The following is a 20371-nucleotide window of genomic DNA, read 5'->3' on the forward strand; positions in this document are numbered from 1 at the left end:
GTGAAGTGCCTTTCTCTCGCAGGTTATTCATGGAGATCCTGAAGTGTTGCACAGACTGTGACGAGATCCAGTTTAAGGAGGATGGTGCCTGGGCTCCTATGAGATCAAGAAAGGACGTACAGGAGGTTAACACATCCTACAACGGGGCTGATGGTATGTCGGGATGAACTTTAACGCTAAAGACTGAAGGCTGGGGGGGTGAGGGTGACCAAACTCTTGCATAATTTGTTTTATTAACGTTGGCGCTGCACTGAGTAGGAAACAAGCTTATGTTCATTTTTGTACCCTCTAGGTGACTGTTTAAATACTTCCTTGGATCATCAGATATCTTCTCATCAGCCGGCCTCAAACAAAAACAAGAAGGTGGAAGTCATCGACTTGACCATAGACAGCTCCTCAGAGGAGGAGGAGGAGGAGCCGTCAGTCAAGAGGAGCTGCCCATCTTTATCTCCTGCATCCCCACTAAACACCAAGAGGTGAGTGTGTTTCTCTCAGGCCTGAGCCCTCACAGGCACCTGCAGACAGGTACAGTTCTGCTTCATCTTGTTCTTATTTTGCAGCATGTTAAACCTGCCACATCAAACCTCTCCCATTTCCCGAACGCCCAGCCTACCTGCTGTGGACAACAGTTACATCAATACGTCGCTTATGCAAGATTACAGACACCCATTCCATATGACCCCCATGCCCTACGACCTGCAAGGTAAGATCCTGACCGCCGAAGAGCTCGAAGCTGCCCTGCTCTCATTGGGCGTTTGACACCTCTTGCTAGTTCTGTGTGCGCAAATTTGATTCCTAAACCGCAGCTCATCAGACGGGGTAGGTGGCATGCTAACACATCCCACCGTGTCCTGTAAGCCACAGTCTGTTTTCTCACTTGCATGTTCAACAGTAGGAATGTGCTCTCGTTTGGAACAACATCTTCTATATCATTTCTTGTTTTCAAAACAAAAAAGAAAACTGAAAATGTTGTGTGTTCTGTTGTTTTCAGTGTGTACTGTTTGCAAAACATGAAAATCAACCTGCAAACGACATGACACAAAACAAAATGTATTGGCCTGCAGACCCTTATTCAGCACCTGTTTAACAAGTTAATCTGCTGGAAAACTAAAACACCCCATTACTGGCCGAGACTCTTGTGACTGCTCTGGCACCGCCACCCATCCCTTCATGGAGCCGGAGCACATCTCCTGCATGACCAGGCTGAACCCGGGGCTTTCATACAGGGGTCTGCTGGAGGCTCTGGAGGGTTTTAAGCATAAACCTTTGCTTGGCCACCATGTTTCAGGAGTTGGGGGTGTGGCTGACATTCAGCAAGCTGTGTGCGCTTTTCTTCTTAACAAGTAAATCTTGGCTTAGCGGTGCTGGAGGTGCTGCTTCAGAAAGTTTGCCTGGAAGATGCGTCTCCTTTTCTTTGTTGTACTGCAGACCTGAGTCAGCTTATTTACTTACAGCCTCTGCTTTGTGTTTACCTTCCCCAGGACTGGATTTCTTTCCATTTTTATCTGGAGAAAATCAGGTAAGTAGATTCAGTATGGAATCATTCTCTGTGGGAGAGGAGGACGGCTTTTAAGCAGCTCCTTTGTGTTACATGAGAGATGTAAAGCCATAGAACTAAAGGGCCATTGGAAAAGGGTAAACAGTGGAGTGCCTCAGGGATCTGTACTGGGACCCGGTGCTTTTCAATATATTTATAAATGATCTGGAAAAGGGTGATCAGATTTGCAGATGACACAAAATTACTTTGACTAGTGAATTCACAAGCAGATTCTGAGAAATTGCAGGAAGATATTACGAGACTGGGCATTTAATGTGGATAAGTGCAAAGTGATGCACTGTAGTTACACAATGCTAGGTTTCATATTAGGAGTCATCACCCAGGAAAAGGGTCTGGGAGTCGTCATGGACAATGCTCAATGGGTGGTGGTTGTCAAAAAAGCAAACAATGTTAGGAATTAAAAAAGGAATGGAGAATAAAACAGAGAATGTCATCATTAACTCTGTATCGCTCCATGGTGAGGCCACACCTGGACTACTGTGTGCAGTTCTGCTTGCCACATCCAAAAAAGATATAGTTGCAGTGGAAAAAGTACAGGGAGCAACCAAAATGATAGAGGAGATGGAATGGCTCCCCTATGAGGAAAGGCTAAAGAGGTTAGGGCTTTTCAGCTTGGAGCGGAGACGGCTGAGGGGGAATATGATAAAGGTTTATAAAATCATGAGTGGGATAGAACTAGTAAATGTGAATTGGTTATTTAGTCTTGCAAAAAATACAAAGACTAGGAGACATGCTATGAAGTTAGCAAGGAGCACATTTAAAACAAATTGGAGAACATTTTTTCACTCAATGCACAATCTATGGAATTTATTGCCGGAGGATATGGTTAAGATAGTTAACATGGCTGAATTGTCAGTAATTCAGATTTCTCTCTCTCCATTTTTGCCTCTCAGCATTACAACACGTCTCTCCTCGCGGCTGCAGCTGCCGCAGCCTCTGCGTCGGAAGAGCAAGATCTCCTCCATTCTTCCCGTTTCTTCCCGTACACCACCTCTTCCCAGATGTTCCTGGATCAGTTAAATACGGGGGCAAGCACCACCCTTCCCACCACCAACGGCAGCAACAGCGGCAGCAACAGCAGCCTGGTCTCCTCCAACAGCCTGCGAGAGGGCCACGGCCATGCCGTGAGCAACCGCAGCAGCGCCGACACTGCCTCCCTGTATGGCATCCCCGACGTCATCTCTTTGGACTGAGCTGGGGGCACCTTCTCCTTATACACTTTTCCCAGTCTTTCTTTCTTTTATTATATTTTTTTTAGTGAAAACAATGAAAGACATGTACAGAGAACAAAACTATATTTTCAGTTGTACTTTTGTATATAAACCTAAGACTTGCTGTTTGCTAAGAAAAGAAGGTTCACTGTTGAGTTTTGTTGTTTCCACTCTGGATTTTCCACGTGCGTTTTGTCTGTCCTGGACATCGAATGGCATTACTTTCTACCGCTCGCTCACCACCACTTTGGAACGGCTGCAGGCCTTGATTTTTCTTTACAGCTCGTTTTTACAGTTGATGGCTTGGTCGCCACTTTGTTTTATTTTGTGCAGGTTTTCTGTACGCCTAAGTTATAAGACTTTGGGGCTACTCTGCATCCCCTGCCTCTCTTTGCATGATGTAGCGTACAGGAATGTGTGACTTCCTGGTTTTAATTTTGGTGTGGATTTTTTTTTTTAATGCCATTTCTGGTTTCTCTGAGGTTTTGTGTTCTCCATTTCCACGTGTTGGCGCAGTATTTGAGTACAGCATGCACTTCCATCCTTCTCTGCCTGTATAGTGCTATACACTGTAGGCCAAAGCTGGGGTTATCTTCTGCTATGTTATATTCATTAGACTGCCTTCCTTCAACAAAGCTAAAAAAAATACAATTAATAATCAGATGATGCATCAGTAAAATACAAGAATAAACAAACAGTGCTGCCTTGCCCCACGCTCCTTAGGGAGGGACTGACTGCTGATCCTGCTGCTGACAGATAGCTGTAACGTGGGCCAGGGTCAGCGCCAGAGAAATCGTTCCCCGATGAGAGAGACGGTGCCAAGGCGTTCCAGAGGTGGGGCTGGAGAGCAGATCTAAAGTTATCAGATAAACTTACCCGCATCACTTTAATGGGTTTATTCAGTGGGACTTTTCCCCCCAAATATATCAGCTAAAGTTTTATGCAGGCGAGTTTAGCAAGGTAAGTTGTCACTCACCACACCACTGAATACGGACCCCGGTGAGAATATCTGAAGAGGCCACCCTAGAGCAGAATCTGAAACTGATGCACAGTTTTCTCAAAGTTTCGTTCTCCTTTGGAAGGTGGAGAACACAATATTTTAGCACTGTGGAGTCCTCTGTGTTGAGCTGTTTCTTAAAGATCCCCTGTTTGTAACTGCTCTTGCCCTAAGCAACAGCTGCTGACAAACTTCATGTAGGTGCTAGCGAGGCCTGTGCTAGTAAATACCCGGAGGGGCAGTGATCTCTGTGCAGGAGCAGCAGGCCAGTCTGCCTTAGGATGACAGCTCTTCTGTGGTGTATGTGCGACGCTGCAGTAATTATTGCCTTCTGCGTGCTGCAGGGACTGCGCTGCACTGCTCCTGTTGCTGGAGCTTCAGATGTTGACCATGCTGCTGACACGTTCAAAAGCAGCAGCTGAGTGCAGCGCAAACAGTGCAGCTCTGCTTTCCAGTGACTGCCGGAAATCTTTGCACCAATCTGCTCGTCCTATCCCCCAGTCTCACCCTGTGTAACAAGTCAGGTGGCTACGGTGCCGGTCAGCATCAGTCTTCAGGGCCTGAGAATGTCGCCCTGTCACTGCTTGGCATTAACTCACGGCGCAACTTAAGCTATTAATGTATCTGTCAGAATTCTTTAAAAATGACCACAGCCGGACCTGCTTATCATTTTCTGGAAAGGGACGTAGAAGATTGGCCCTCTGGAGACATTTAATTTGATGTGTAGCAGGAATCTCATGGGAGGGAATGGGGCAAGTGCTTAATACTGAGATGGTGACATTATCAAAGCAATACAGAGGGAGATGTGGTGTATGGCAGCCCTTGCATCTTTTCTCAGTCCCTACACTTCACTCAAACGTTTTCTCTAGTTGTCAAGTTTGTGGAACAGAATCTCTTGCCAGCAAAGTTACCCTTAATATGGGGACATCTTCATATTTTTGAGACCTTGTTTGGATGTCCATCCTTACAGCGTTTCTATGCAAAACCCTTTGAGCTCCATATTCAGAAGCATTTAATGGATAATGCCAAGGTTATCCGTCTAAATAAAGATTTGGGCACTTAACTAAAATGTAGCTGGATAACTTAGGGGCATTCAGGAGGAGTTAAGTTAGCTGGTGTGTTATCTGGCCAGCTCTGATATTTAGAGTCAGCCGGATAACTTAGTTGGCCAAAGAGCTGACCTAAAGTTAGCCGGATAACTTTCAGATAGTATTGAAGCCGGATAGCGTTGCTGTCCGGGCCTCATTGATCCTTATTTGTACTGTTGCTATGTTAAGTGTTTGGGACCCACCCCTAGAGAACGGCTTCTGCCCCAGGCACAAGACCTTCACCCTGACTCTTATTTTTACAGGAGATTTTTATCTGGCAGGGTTGAAAGTGCAGAGAGCTCTGAAGGAAGTGGCACCTCTGCTGTGAGGAATGGAAAGCTGTCTCTCTGCATTTCATAAAATCTATCCCAAATGTAGCGTTTAGTGATTGGATTTCTTACTGGCTGCAGTTGCATTTCAGTTCTTAGAACTTATATGTCGGGGTTTTCCTACCATTGAAGTATTTTGATTTTTAAATGGTGAAAATGACTGTGCAATAGCAGCTCTCACATGTCTGGGGGGGAGGGTATTTTCCAAGCTTTCTTCCTGAGATTGATGTGATCTCGTAGCTCTACAGATTCTGGTTGCAGCACGACCCATCCTGAGTTTTCATCTTCCCGTGTTACTAATGCTCTCATGTCGTCCTCATCACCTCTCTCATTTTATTCAGCTGTAATTCTCACAGGTTGTTGCCATTGCAGAAACACTGGCAGTGTCCAAGGGCATGCTTGGGTATACGATGCTGTTATCTAAAGTTATCTAAGTGTCATGTCGAGTATATCCATGGTACCGAACCGTTTAGCAACAATATCAACAATCAATGGTACCACAAGTATAATTTAAACACATTATGTTTGTGCACAACCAAATATATGTAGGCCCCTTACTTTAAGGGTCTGTATTGTGCAACAGACTCTATTCTTGTATAGGGTCACCTTGCTTTAATTTAAATTATCTGTTTTTAGTTATTTTTTCTATTTCCTTTTATCATAAAATCGATAGTCACACAATCTCCGTAATTATAAGGAGGGGACACAAATACTCATCTACTCCATGGTAGTTCACCCGACACAGCTGTGTTTCAGACGATGTCGTCCTGCTTCAGGGGGTGTCCTTCAAAGTTTCTTTTTGAGAGCGTCGTAAGGCAGCCTTCTGTAAATTCCTTGGTATTGCTTCTTCTTTATAATCCACTGCAGTCCCGTTGGGCTGCGTCTGCTCCTTATAATTACGGAGATTGTGTGACTATCGATTTTATGATAAAAGGAAATAGAAAAAATAACTAAAAACAGATAATTTAAATTAAAGCAAGGTGACCCTATACAAGAATAGAGTCTGTTGCACAATACAGACCCTTAAAGTAAGGGGCCTACATATATTTGGTTGTGCACAAACATAATGTGTTTAAATTATACTTGTGGTACCATTGATTGTTGATATTGTTGCTAAACGGTTCGGTACACTGGAATACAGTGGTATTGGGTTATTTATGTTGTGAGTATATCCATGGCCCAGAGGGAGCACGCTGCTGTGCAGGACACCTGTCTCCTTGGGCTGGCCATGGTGTGAGTGATAGCCGCTGACCAGCTCAGAGATAGGGAATTACTGTCTGGGGAAGCGAGCTACCACTTTAGTTCCTGGCAAATTAAGGAAGAGGGCCTCAGTACTGTGAACATGCAGGCAGTAATGGTGACGCTGCTTTCTGGTGGGCTTGAGGTTTGCAGGCAGATAGGGAGAGGATGGCTAATCTCTACTTTGATTGCTGTCACTAGTGGATAACTATCTCCAAACTTAGCCAGACTGCAGGAATTTAAGCTTATGACCTTGCAATTTATTCCTGCTCCTTTCGACTTCTAGCTCCATCCTAAGCAGCCTCCATCGGGCTACTCTGCTACAAGCGGTTTTTATGGAGATACCACTAGTTCTTTCTCATCTCTTTAGAACCTGGTACGAGCGTGGGCCTCAGACAACCAAGAGATGTCTCTGATGTGCAACGAGTAGGTCCCCTATCCCCAGAGGAGCTGGACCTGGGCATGGAGCCTCCTCTGATAATGTTACGATCGCACGCCCAGCTCATGAAAAGGGATTCTTTCTGAGAGAGATGTGAAGCCATCCAACTCAGTCACTGTTCTCTTTTGTAGGGTATTCACTCTGTTGGAAAACATTATCCCCACCTCCTTGTGCTGTAAGCTGGAATATTCCTACTCCTAGGAAGCGAGCCAGGGCTGTTATAAAGCTACCTAGCACCAGAAGAGCTCAGCAGCCCAGCCCTCTGCGTATAAATGGTACTTCCTAAGCGAGGCTGGCAGTGCATGCATTCTTCCACAGCACACGGACTGTTAGAAACATTTAGAGGAGCAGGATGCATCTTCACATTTTCATGTGTGCTTTTCTATGGAAAAAGTACTCAGGAAACCGGTGCACCCTGCCATGGGAATCTCGTGCCTGTGACCAGTGTACACGCCTGCTTTCTCTTGGAAATTGGTGCAAAGTCGGCATTAGGATTTGGCTGTCATTGGATGTCTTAATGGGATTCCTTGCAGTCCAGTTGAGATAAAATCATTAAGAAAATAATGTCATGAAACCCTTTTGGGGGGGGGGGGGGGGGTTTAAATCACGTTTAACGATCACTTTCAAAACTGCCGTAGTGGTTTTGGGCTTTTAACCTCGCTCTGTGTGCCTGGGCTCTTCTTGAGCCTGAATGCCAGGCCTGTGTGTGCTGGCCACGGGCCTGCTTTCAGGTTTGGGTTTTAACTGCGTTTTTATTTTGGTAACGTTTTGTTTTTCTATTGCAGTTTTGAGTTTCTAATATTGGGGATTTGCTGGTGGCCCCAAAAAGTGCTGCTGCTAGGTGGCAAATGTATATATTCAGAATGCTACAAATTATCATTGATTCCATAAACTTCAAATCTGTGAGTCATTGCCTTAAAACGTTCTTACAGAGTTCCCATAGGGCATGCCAAACCAGTCAAATGGCTTTTAAAAATGTATAGTAGACCAATGTCAGTTTGTAAAAAGTACCAAGTGAAAATATTTATTACATGCATTGAAAAAATGGTTTATCTATTGAATGTTACCTGTTTATGTAGAGATCTTTAGATGTAATAAAAAGCATTCAGTTATGTTGTCTTGTGTATTCTAAGCGCAAGGAATTTCCTGTTCAGTGGGACAAAACCTGCACAGCCAGAGATAGGCAGATCTTAAACCGGGGTAGGAATGGCACCACTTCTGCACGGCTCTTTCTCTGAATTACTGTTTGCATCTCAGATGGGTCTATTATGCAATTATAAATGTTCCTATCGTACACGCCCTCCAGTCTGTTCTCTGTAACTTGCAGAAACAAAGCCAACACAAACTCCCTATATCAGGACCGGTGGAACTACCAGGTGCCACCCTCCTAGAGGTGCTGGGGATGGCACTTTCTCTCTGCACTGGCTCGTAAAGGAAGTGGAGATTCCTGTGGACAAGGAGCAGGTGACGTGGCCGCTGCCGGAAGAAGCCATACAATCTGCAGGGCCAGAAGCAGCAGCAGCCTCTGGAGCAGGAAGGGCCGCGCAGCCAGGAGCCAGAAGTATCTATCTTCTCACCCTGCCGTCAGAAGCCACGCAATCTGCAGGGCCTCTGGAGCAGGAAGGGCCCGCGCAGCCTAACCACTGGAAGAGGCATGGACTGCTGGCCCGTGGGGCTGAAGGAGGAGGCTGCTGCTGCCACTGCCACCCCTTTTGCCTTCAGAGGGGGGGAAGAAAGTGAAAGAGCAGATGTTTGTATAAATGGATGTCTGTACTTGTATACGACCATATGTATGATCGTGTGTGTTTGTTTGCAAAATCCCCCTTTTTCCCTGGTAATCCTTGACAATCTTAGGACATCTGGAAATAAAAATTTCCCGGTATGCATAGCAGGAGTTTTGTGGTGTTTTTATGTCTGCTGTGTTGAAATATTTTATTAGCATTTGGTAAAGTTGTATGAGTTTTGAGTTATTGAATTGCTCTATTCATCAGCTCTTTTCTCTTTTTATTAGTATGGTTTTACTATTGATGTTTTATATTTCTTGGTTTTATTTTTGATGATCTGTGACATCTATATTTTCTGTTGTTGCACTGCATACAGTGTGGCTTGTCACAGTATCTAGTTCAGTTTTTGTCTGCATGTTTCTATATATGGTTTCTTTATTCTGTATTTGATGAGGCTCTGTTTGTGTTCTGCATACATGACTGAGATGAGGTATTCAGTTAGCTTGTAGTTTCTGTGTAGGGTTCCTTAGCCGCTTTACTTGTTCTGTTTTCCTAATAGGAGGTGTATTGGTATTTTTAAGATCGAGGTATAATATTTGCAGTTTTGCCTTTTCATAGGTAGGGTTATTATTGTTTGGGCACGGGCAGTTAGTGCTGTTTTAGTATGGGAGGTTTACTATGTTGTAATTAAGTTTATTCATGTCTTTGTGAGGGCCAAACCCATATCTAATATGCTTTACAAAAGGCCTAATTCCATATGGGTTTCATGTGTTTCTGTTTGCAGGGTTTTCTGGTTGGCACTGAAGTAGTACATATACATTTTCCTAGTGTGTAGACAGATGGACTCAGGACCAGTGGGTTTATGTTCCCCTGCCAGCAGATGGAGACAGAGCAAGTTGATGTCACAGTATATATAACCCTGCCGTGACCTTAGCCTGCCTGTATTCTCCGCCTCCAGCAGCTGATGGATGTTTATCCAAGCTTTTTGGAAGGAGAAATTTGAAATTCTAAATTAAGGAAAAGAAAGCCCTGCTCTCCTGCGGTGATACCAAAGGTGCTGAGTGCCAAAATACTTCCTATGCTTTGTTTTAAATCTACCGGTTGCTAGTTTCATGGATTGTCCCTAGTCCTAGTGCAGTTTGAAAAGGTAAGTAACTGCTCCCCATTTATCCGTTCCACCCCACTCGTGATTTTATAAATCTCAATCATATCCCCTCTGTCATCTCTCTTCCAAGTTAAATCAAAGGACTGGAACCCATCTTTGGAGAAATTTAGGATTGGTTTTCCAAACTGCTTGTGAAAAAAATTGAAGATAAGAGTATGAGATTATAACCAAAGTAACTCCGTTTGGATCTGGTGGGGACTGGGGTTGTGTGTGGAGCAGTGAAAGGCTCCTAAGTGAGAATCTCAGATCCCATGTCAACAGGTGTATAAAGTAGAGGACAGCAGCGGCAAAAGGGAGCCAAAGGAATTGGGATGTTGCCCCCAACAACTACAGAAAATGGGTGGAGAAATCAACCAAATGAAGCAGCTCAATAGTCCACTCTTAAGCCTTGGTCATCTAGTGAAGATGGAAAAGAAGTTGTAGGACTAGGGTTCATGATGATAAGATCTGAGGGGGTGGACAGGGAGGATAACTCCTATATACGCAGGGATGTGGGCACGCACAATTTAACTACAATATTTTATGACGTGCATTTCACATACGTGCATATTATAAAATATGCGTATGTTTGTTATCCAACATGAGCATATATGCATGAATACATACGATGCATTGAAACCACATATTTCAATGCAGGGAATGCATGCAATTTACCCGCCTATTTTAAACATATATGCACATATAGTTTGCTTGCATAAGTCCCAATTTGCACACGTATAGCATGCATGTGTCAAGGAAATTACCAGTTTTACCAATTAGTCAACCAGTTTGCCCTTCTGCAGGCTAAGACCCTCCCGGTTCTTCGGCCTGAACTCCCCACAGTTTACCCAGACCTGTCCCCTAGTCAGTACTGCACAATAAGCACGTTTATTATCACAGATGTAAATATACGCAAGTTGGAAAGGGTACAACACGTACTCATGCATGTATGTTGGCCCTGTCACACACAAAAGGGAATATATGCAAGTAGTGGCTATGTATGCTTATATTTTTTGTGCATGTAATGCTTTTAAAATGTGTCTTTAAGGATAGAAACAGTGGTGGATACCTGGAAAGATGTGGTGAGGACAAGAATGGTAGCAGAATTCAAAAGGACTTGGGATCCATAGAGGCTGGAGAAAGGAGATGACAGAGGTAATGATGGTAATTTTGATGTAACATTTCTGAATGGGGTAACCTGCATGGAGCAGCAGGGTCAACCCTAAGCAGAAGGTACTTTCCCAGCTATTACAGGAGTTTCGTCCGGTTTGAAAATTCTTCAAATGATTGGACAGACTATTAGACAAAAGCTTCCATTAAGCAAATATAATTTGCACTGAGCTGCCAGACCTCTTTTGTATAACTGAATCTTGGCTCACTAAAGTAGACCCCACTTCCATAAATCGGGTTACAATCTGGTATCTCAACCATGGATTAAAGGGAGTGGAGGCTTTTTGATATTGCATAAGAGCTTGTTCAATTTGTCACATGAAAATGCTAGCAACATATAAGTAGAAATAAATATGTGTTCACGTTATAAGACTTTCTCGTAGCATATTTACCTGAAGCAAGGAGAATTTCCTTTACTCTGGTAGACAACTGAATAGATGAAATTAGTTGACTTTCAACATCCAAACTATTAGAGCTAGAGACTGGAGGTCAGAATGTAGAAGATTCCCATTATGCTGTATGATGAGTGATCAGAATATCTGCAACCTTATCAGTGGTTGAGTTGTTAGAGCCAAGGAAACCACAATTGATGAGGCCAAAAGGGTTGATCTCCCTCCCTTCTCAATTTTTTAATAGTTCTTGGAATAAAAGGAATTGGGGTAAACACATAGAGAAGCCCTAGGTTCCTCCAAATTGAGAAAGCATTTGCTGCTAATCTGCCCTGTACTGGAGCAGGATGTGGGAACCTTGTTGAGGCTATTTGCAGAGTGCCCTAAATTTTGAAAAAGTTCCTGTTATGTGGTCGTGCAGCAACCATTTGTGCAATTAGAGCTGACAACTTAATCTGTCTTCTATCTGATTGTGATTCCCAAAAGATAAACAGCTAGAAGAAAAATTCCTTGGGAAATTGCCCATTTCCAAATTTTGCAGGTTTACAGGCAAAAGTAGTAAGGTTATTTCCTCTTGCTTGTTAATTATAAAACATTGCCAACTGCTTGTTTGTCTGAGAGGGTTTTTACTATTTCAACTCTGCATTGGACTGGGTATCCAACTTTAAAGCCACAGTCTACAAACTAGAGGTCATTTCCTCTAATGGAGGAGAAGGGGCCATTTCTTCCAAATTTTCTTTCACAGAGAATGTTGATTCATTGGACGGAGAGGAACTCTCTGATTCTGGCACTGAAATTGGCATATTCAGGGGGGAAGACTGTTCTCTCGGCAGAAGCTTCACTAGAGTGTTTCCAGTCTTTTTGGATTGTTCGGTGCTGAAGGAAAAACATTGGCACCAAGAAGATTTATGCCCCAAGGAGGTGCTGGTGCTTATGCTAGTCAATGGCACCGATTTCCTGTCTGCCCCAAACAGGGTCTCGGTGGATGGCATCAACTCGCATGCCAATCTTTTGTGCCATGTGGACTTTCCATCTCTTACTGTGCCAGTAGGCCCTTGGCATCTGAGTATCAGTTGCTTCTTTTTCCCTGCGCCAGTACCATGTGGCACCAACCAGTGCGATTTACCTCCATCATTACTGGAGGGACATGGTGCAGAGTCTTGAGAGGACTCTACAGATGTGACGTTCTCTTGTTCTGCAGAAGAAGAGGAATAATCTGATTCTACAAAGTCCTGGAGTGTGTGCAGCTCCTGGCTCACCTCTTCCTGGGCCCCATGCATGCACAATTGGTGCAATTCAGCACAGTGGGAGAGAGCCTGAGCTGTGTCTCTCAGGTCGCTCAAAGATACCTTCTTAGTGTATTGAGGACATCTCTTGAAGCCCACTTTCAACACCATCGTTTTGACACAAACTAAAGTGATGTTGAACTCATTTCCGAAAAAAGGATTTTAGCAAAACCAAAAAAAGAATATAATTACATTTTTCTTTCTTTTTTTTTAAGGGGACTTACTAATAAAAAATTAGTAGTAAGAAAGGTTGAATAAAATATCTGAGCATGATTTCACATCCATTTGCAAGAGGAGAAAGAAAAGATTGAGGAGCCTTGTGGGAACGACCATCCTGGAAAAGCTCCCACAGCTCAGACAGACCATCTCAATGCCACAGAAAAAGACTGAAATGGCCCATCCCGTCTGCCCAGCACGGGGTTTAGGGTTGTAACTATTGCTTTGGGTAGGCTGCTCCAGCGTTCTGTTTAGGATTGTCCTGTGGCTCCAGACAGGTTACCTTGTGCTTTTTCCTGGAACCACAGCTCCATGCATTTTACCTTTAGTATTTTATTTACATCTTCTGGGCAATAAGGGATCCTCTGTGTTTCTTCTACGCTTTCTTGAACTCTGCTAGCCTTTATCTCCACCACCGCCTCCTCTCTGCCAAAAGTGTCTTTTTCCCTTGCCCAGCCTCGATGTTTATAAGCTGCCTTTCATTTATCGTTGGCGATCTCTTGCTGATAGACTATTTCAGGAGCTGAATATTTATATCCAGCAGTACCTGAGAGGGAAAAGGTCACTCCTGATCCTGAGGAACAGCCCTTTACACAATATTTTATACCTTGTTATCTGTCTTGACTGATGTATGATAATTATTACATTTGCTCAATAATTTTACTCCTTGTGTGATCGATTACAACCTTGGGTTAAATGTCTGCATTTATTTTCATCATAAATATCACCTGATTTCTGTCAGAGATTCCACCTTCCAGGTCCACTAGTATGATGGGAAGTCTCAACCAATCCAACACAGGGGTAAAGGACAGAAGCTCTGCCCTCCCTGCTGGCTTTGACCAACCTCCTGTGGTCCCTGGGGAAGGGTAGGGAATAGGCTTAATCAGTAATTTGAAAAATCTGTCAGACCCTGATAAACTCAATCAGTGCTCATCAGTAAATGAGTGTAAGGATGGTGGAGCCCTGGGTGGGAGGAACCCATTGGTGTGAGCAGAGGGAGGGGCTCTGCACTGGGGGACCCATCGGTGAGGATAGGGGTTAAGCCCAAGGGGGACCCCTTCAGAGTGAGTAATGAGTGCAGGTGAGGGGGCGCATGAGGAGAGGCAGAGCCCGTCGGTGAGTGAATGAGAGCAGGTAAGGAGAGGTGCCAAGCACAGGGAGAAACCCATCAGAGTGAGTGAAGGGCAGCAGGTGGTGCAGACCCCTGAGGCAGAGGAGCCTGAGAGTGAGTGAGTGAGAACAGGTCAGGAGCTCCAGGGCCAAAGTCCTGACTAACTAACTGTTCAACACACACTAAAGCCCCACCAGGCTCTGTGCAGGAGGTCTCCTCAAAGCTGTTACTACAGCTAGAAAAAATCTGAAAGAAGTTAATGATGATAAGAACAACATCAAGCCCAGCATCCTGTTTCCAACAGAGGTCAATCCAGGCTACAAGGACCTAGCAATTACCCAAACACTAAGTCTATTCCATGTTATTGAGGCCAATACTAACAGTGGCTATTCCCTAATTCAACTTGATTAATAGCAGTTAATTGACTTCTCCTCCAAGAATATATCCAAACCTTTTTTAAACCCAGCTACACTAACTGCACTAACCACATCCTCTGGCGACAAAGGCCAGAGCTTAATTGTGCATTGAGTGAGAGAATTTTCTCAGATTAGTCTTAAATGTGCCCCATGCTAACTTCATGGAATGTCCTGCTAGTCCTTCTATTATCCGAAAGTGCAAATAACTGATTTACATCTACTCGTTTAAAATCAAACAACCCTTGAACTCTGCTGGAATTCTTAACCCTCCTGTTTGTGTGGTCTCCTCCAGAGCTACTTTTCCTATGTCCCTTCTTCCCCACCTTGGCCATTCTAGTGTGCCAACAGGAGTAAAATTTGATTTCAAATTAAAGATTTCAATTTGTTTTTGTTTTTAAAATCTTTATTCTTGTGTCTTGGCTTAGTGTCCCTAAGCCCTCCCCTCACATTTTGTAGGGTAGAATTCTTTTTTTTATAAAATGTTACTTGTTATATTCAGGCTCTGGGTCTTGGGTTGTCCTATGGGCCTTTGAGGCACAAAGGACACAGATTGTCGTTGTCCCACCTGGAGAATGAATCTAGAACCGAATGACCTTGGAAGCACAGCCCAAGCTCAGTATTGCTGAGGGGGTCACATCAGACATAGCAGAGGTCAGTAGTCGGTAGTGGGGAGGGTGATCATCCGGATGAACTCTTCGTATTTCACTACCCCATCGGCTCCAACGTTGGCTTCCTTTAAGAGGTCATCCACTGTAATGAAACATTTAGTTATTGTAACTCTGCCAGACCCACTGATGATAAAGTATGTGGTCAGACTTTCAAACACCTCATCCTCCCGCTCCTCACCCCTCTTATGGTCTGGAGGAAGGTTTTACAATTTGTACATGTTTTTTGTGGTGTTAAGCACGTAGAAATTCACAACACTTCTCAAACTGCTGCGATCACCAAGTTTCTGCCTGGCTGCCGTTTCTGACAAACATTTGCAGAGAAGAAGGGCTGGAAGCAGGATTCATGCTATGAATGTGGAAGGGGGCAGACTGGAGAGTAACCTAAGGAACCATTTCCTTTCACGGGGAAGAAAGTGATGGCTGATTTCCTTGTGCATTCTCTCTTTCCATGCTTGCCCTTGCTTCAGAAAATCTCTGTTGCATCCCACATTGCTGCTCCTCGTGCCTGGATTTCCACGTTTTAAAAAGGGCCAGAAGAAGAGAGCAGGCCCTGCGACTGCTTCTCATTACTTCTGTGCTCAAAGCTTCCATAATACTGCCCTGCCCACTAATGGCACATTCAGTGCGAGAGCGAGAGATTCTGAAGCCCTGGGTTCTGTCATAAAACGGTTTGTGGCACATGAGGAAGAGGCACCTGCATTTTGTTTTTGGGTGGGAGGTGGAATTTAGCTCATCGCTTTTCACTGGTAATTCAAGGTGGATTACATTCAGGTCCTGTAGGTGTTTCCCTGCCCTGGAGAGCTTACAATCTAAGGGCTTTGTTTACTAAGCATTTTTCCCATAGAGACAGAATGGGAGAGACGCCTTAGGAAATCAGGCCTGAGGTGAGGGAGGGGGAAGTGACTCGCCCAGGGTCACAAGGAGCAGCAGTGGGATTTGAAACCCTGGTTTCCCTGAGCACTCGGCTACTTGTCCAAACGGGATCTCAGCTTACTTAAGAAACAAGCATGGGCCAGCCTGCTGGCAAGTGCTGGGCAGTGCCCCATGGAAGGTCCCTGGTACAGCAGCAGAGGCAGCATCACAGCCCCTAAGAGACATAGAGTCACGGTCAATGCTTAAGGGTGACGTCGAGTGCTGGGATTCAGGGCCCAGGATTGCAAGCTGCAGGAGCTCGGGTGAATGTTGGAGGTGGGGGGGAAATCTATTGGCCTATCCGGGGATCAGGCCTCCCCCTGGACCGGTCACTCTAGTCACGTGGTCTGCTGAGCGTGACTGTGACAGAGCCGCGCTTGGCCAACCACGTGGTATCTCCTGGGCTGATGGTCATCGGGAATCCGCCCCTGATTGTGAATGAAGGCTCCTGGCATCAGATCTCAGCCATGGCTCAGACTGAGCTGGACGTGCAAAAGAGGAAACAAGCATGCAACCGTCGCTGGGGTGAAGGCGCCGCTTGCTAGTTTAAGTGCCTTTGTTTAAATTAGCAGTTTGTTGCCAGTTGGGGTTTGCAATCCTGCCCAGTGGGTGATGCAGATAAATGGAATAACCCAGAATTTATTTGCCCTCACCCTCACCCTCACATGCACTCAATCCTCTGACAAATAAGCCAACAAGTTATATTTACTGCTTAAGAGGTGAGAAGAGTGTTTAATATCCGACTGGAAGCTGGCTGGATCTTTCATCTTTGCAAGGTTAAATGAGATCTTTGTGGCAGTGCCCAGACCCGAGTCCCTTTCTCCAGCCCAGACTTGACCCCTGGGGGCCTCTGAGAGTACAGACACTCGCCCAGCAGTAGCAGCATTTTTCCATAGCACCTGCAAATGGTGGGAAGTGTTTTGTAAATGTCTTAATTTCTTTACTGTATAGAAATTTGAATATTTATTGTAACAAAATTCTAAAATATGACCATTAATATATCATCACAAACTCCACCACTCATTCACAAACTTATCACACATATCTGTTTCTTGGAAAGGGATATTATAATTAAGATACTATTACAACTTGATTGGCATACACAAGTAAATTAAAGCAAAGCTCCATTAATAGCTCATTGTTATTTTTTTTTCCTGTGTATTCATCCCTCTCACTCTTCTCCCTCTATATATTCCTGACAAAGGACCCTTGTTTCACCAACGGTTTCATCAGGGGATTTATAATCATGTAGGCGATCACTGTATTTCCATACAGGAGCCATTCAAATTCATATCCATCTGTGTACTATAGTTCCTACTGTAACAAAATCACACGTCAATAACCCTTTACCATTAATTCTATAAAATCCATCCCAACATCTTCAAGTAAGAATTATAGAGCAAATAATATCTCATAAATGAATGATATTGTGATATTTTAGAATTTTGTTACAATCAATATTCAAAGTTTCTATAAAGGTATATGATGTGTTATTTGGGAATGTAATACCTGTTTTACCCTTGGGTTTGTGTGTTCTTTCCTGCTACTTTTTCACATGGGATTCCTACAGCCCAGACTTCAATAGAAGGACCCCCGAGACCTTTCCAGATTGCCCAGACCCCAGCAGTGGGGCACCAGGACCTACCCCAAATAGCCCAGACTTGAACAGTGATGGTGAACTCCAGTCCTCGAGTTCCCCAAACAGGCCAGGATTTCAGGATATCCACAATGAAAATGCATGCGATAGCTCTGCACACAATGGACTCTCTCATGCATATTCCTTGCAGATCTCCTGGAAGCCTGGCCTGTTTGGGGCACTCGAGGACTGGAGTTCACCATCCCTATGCTAGGTCTTTCCTTACCTTCCTCCTGCGTGAGCTTCTCTCCCAACTGCGTGAGCTTGGCCCGCAGCTCAGAAGCTGTGATGTAGCCTTTCTTCTGTTTGTCCACCATCAGCATGGCTACCAGAATCTCGGTCTTGGGATCTTCCTGCTGCTTTTGTCTGTGCATTATAGTTAGGAATGTAGAGAAGTCCAGGTCCCCAGCCCTGTCTGGGAAAACATGAAAACCGCCTTTGCTTACTTTTCTAGGAAGTATCCCTGGAGGGGAAGAAAAGTGACAGACAGCCTTCCCTAAAAAGCAAAGCCAGCTCTGCTCTGACTTCTTGTCTCTAGCTGGAGCTGTGAAGCTGTTGACTGTCTGTGTCCTGGGTTCAAATACTCACTCTGTAGCCTCAGAAGACAAAAGTAGATTGATTTATTTAATTTATATTCTGCTTTTTGACACTTCAAAGCAGGGTACATTCACCAGCTGTGGGTATTTCCCTATAGCTAGAGGGCTCACAATTTAAGATTTGTTTTTAAAAGGTTTTCCCGCATTATCCAGGGTTTGGAAATTGTTAGAACACCATAACCTCCTTCCTGCTATATTGAGAATATATAAGATTTTCCCTACTGGGTCAGACCAAAGGTCCATCAAGCCCAGTAGCCTAACATAGTAACAGCAGCAAAAAAGGACCACATGGTCCATCCAGTCTGCCCAGCAAGCTTCTCTTGATAATATCTACTGGGCCGAGTAGGTCACAGCAGGTTTCTCTTCAGGGTAGGAATATTTACAATCAAAAACCAAGCAACTGACAAACCCATAAAAAGTTATGGTAGCAACATTTTTACTGGGGGAGGAGCCTTCCTGAAAATTCTGACCTGCTTAGTTTTTGGACTCGGCTGTAGACGCAGTCCTGTGCTTTCTCCCTTATGTCTGCACAGCAGTACCCCAGACCGTAAAAGTCGGGGTCCATGGTGGTTGCCGTCTGAATCCAATTCCCCTTTTCCTCTCTCCCCCATCATCAAAGTGGAAAGTGAGGTTGCAGTTGTATCAAAAGCAGGGTCCGTGCTAGCATTTTTGCCGTCCTGTGTGATCAATTTCTGTACTGCCCCCCTCCTCATTTTTGTAACATGGAATCCCCCACCTCAATAAAATATGCAGAACACAGACTCACTCTCACCAAATTCTGAATCAAGAGACTAGAAACAGAAATTGAACCGGAAACTGCAAACCACAACAAGCCAGACTCTGCAATGCAGCAATGGAGAAACAGAAACATCATTCATCAAACAGTAAAATCAAAGGAACATAAATCAATCACATTAGTAAATACTTGTACAATACTTGGAAATATTCTTTTTATAATGATCTAAGGAATAGAATAACATCCAATAATACATATATATATATGTGTGTGTATACATATATATATATATATACATACATACATACATACATATATAACTTTCGTCAGCATTTGACACCGCCAATCACTCCCTTCTCATCAACCAACTAATAGCCATAGGTATCTCAGGCACTGCCCTCTCGTGGTTCAGAACCTTCCTCAGCAACAGAGGATACAAGGTTAAGATTCATAACAAAGAATCCTCACTGTACCCCGCATCAGTAGGAGTCCCTCAGGGCTCATCCCTATCTCCTACCTTATTTAACATATACCTGTTACCCTTATGCCAACTTCTCACTGACCTCAATCTCAAACACTTCCTCTACGCTGATGATATCCAGGTCCTGATCCCCATCAAGGAGTCACTCGCAAAAACACTGTCTCACTGGGAAACATGCCTCCAAAATATCAAACAACTTCTCACAAGCCTCAACCTGGTACTTAATTCATCCAAAACGGAACTACTACTCATCACACCAGAGAACAGCTCCTTCACCCCCCACTCATACAGCCATACCAAAAACTACACAAGTGAGAGACCTAGGAGTTCAAATTGACAATCGCCTGAACCTGAAAGCTACCATCAACAAAACCACCAGAGACTGCTTTTATAAACTCCAAGTGCTGAAAAGAATAAGACCTCTGTTCCACACTCATGACTTTAGAACGATTCTACAATCAATCATCTTCGCAAAGCTGGACTATTGTAACACCATCTTGCTTGGTCTCCCCTCATCACACACCAAACCACTGCAAATGGTTCAAAATGCCTCTGCCCGTCTACTCACTAACACCAGGAGAAGAGATCATATAACCCCCATATAACCCCCATCCTAATGGGCCTCCACTGGCTACCCATCCACTTCAGAATAATCTACAAGGCCATTCTCACCATATACAAAAACATCCATCAACTTGCCCCAATTGACCTTCTTTTCCCCCTCCGACTACACACCTCAACAAGACCGACAAGAGATGCTTACAAAGGATCACTTCAAGTACCCCCAGCCAAAACTACTAGACACATTACACTAAGAAATCGGGCCTTCTCCCACAGCCGGTCCCACCTTATGGAACTCCATCCCCCCAGATCTTAGAATGAAACCCAGCCTCTCAACCTTCAAGAAAAGACTCAAGACCTGGCTGTTCTCGCAGGCTTTTCCTAACTCCAATATTATCTAACTCCTAACAATCAATACACATCACCAGCAACATCATTATTAGTTACTTCTTACAATGTAATTA

The 20371-nt window shown here is 44.2% G+C and overlaps 2 protein-coding genes across 4 annotated transcripts in view; one reads left to right on the forward strand and one right to left on the reverse strand.

Annotated features, from left to right (window-relative positions):
- The window catches only part of PIAS1 (protein inhibitor of activated STAT 1), a 71616-nt gene extending 65921 nt beyond the window's left edge, over window positions 1-5695 (forward strand). For 2 of the 3 annotated variants that reach the window (XM_029575114.1, XM_029575115.1), the window contains exons 10-14: window positions 23-153; window positions 293-476; window positions 561-703; window positions 1482-1519; window positions 2452-2751. In XM_029575114.1, coding sequence (XP_029430974.1) covers window positions 23-153; window positions 293-476; window positions 561-703; window positions 1482-1519; window positions 2452-2751 — 796 coding nt within the window. Of the gene's footprint in view, window positions 1-22; window positions 154-292; window positions 477-560; window positions 704-1481; window positions 1520-2451 lie in introns of all 3 variants that reach the window. The other variant, XM_029575113.1, reaches the window with a different exon arrangement.
- Window positions 5696-14715: 9020 nt separating this feature from the next.
- CALML4 (calmodulin like 4) lies at window positions 14716-17948 on the reverse strand (the record flags this gene model as incomplete). Its single annotated transcript, XM_029575852.1, is given in 2 exon segments — window positions 14716-15067; window positions 17760-17948. Coding segments are annotated over 2 exon segments (287 nt in total), but the record flags the coding sequence as incomplete, so codon positions are not given.
- Between the last annotated feature and the right edge of the window lie 2423 nt (window positions 17949-20371).

The sequence above is a fragment of the Rhinatrema bivittatum genome, chromosome 13 (genome assembly GCF_901001135.1).
Source record: "Rhinatrema bivittatum chromosome 13, aRhiBiv1.1, whole genome shotgun sequence".
NCBI lineage: Eukaryota > Metazoa > Chordata > Amphibia > Gymnophiona > Rhinatrematidae > Rhinatrema > Rhinatrema bivittatum.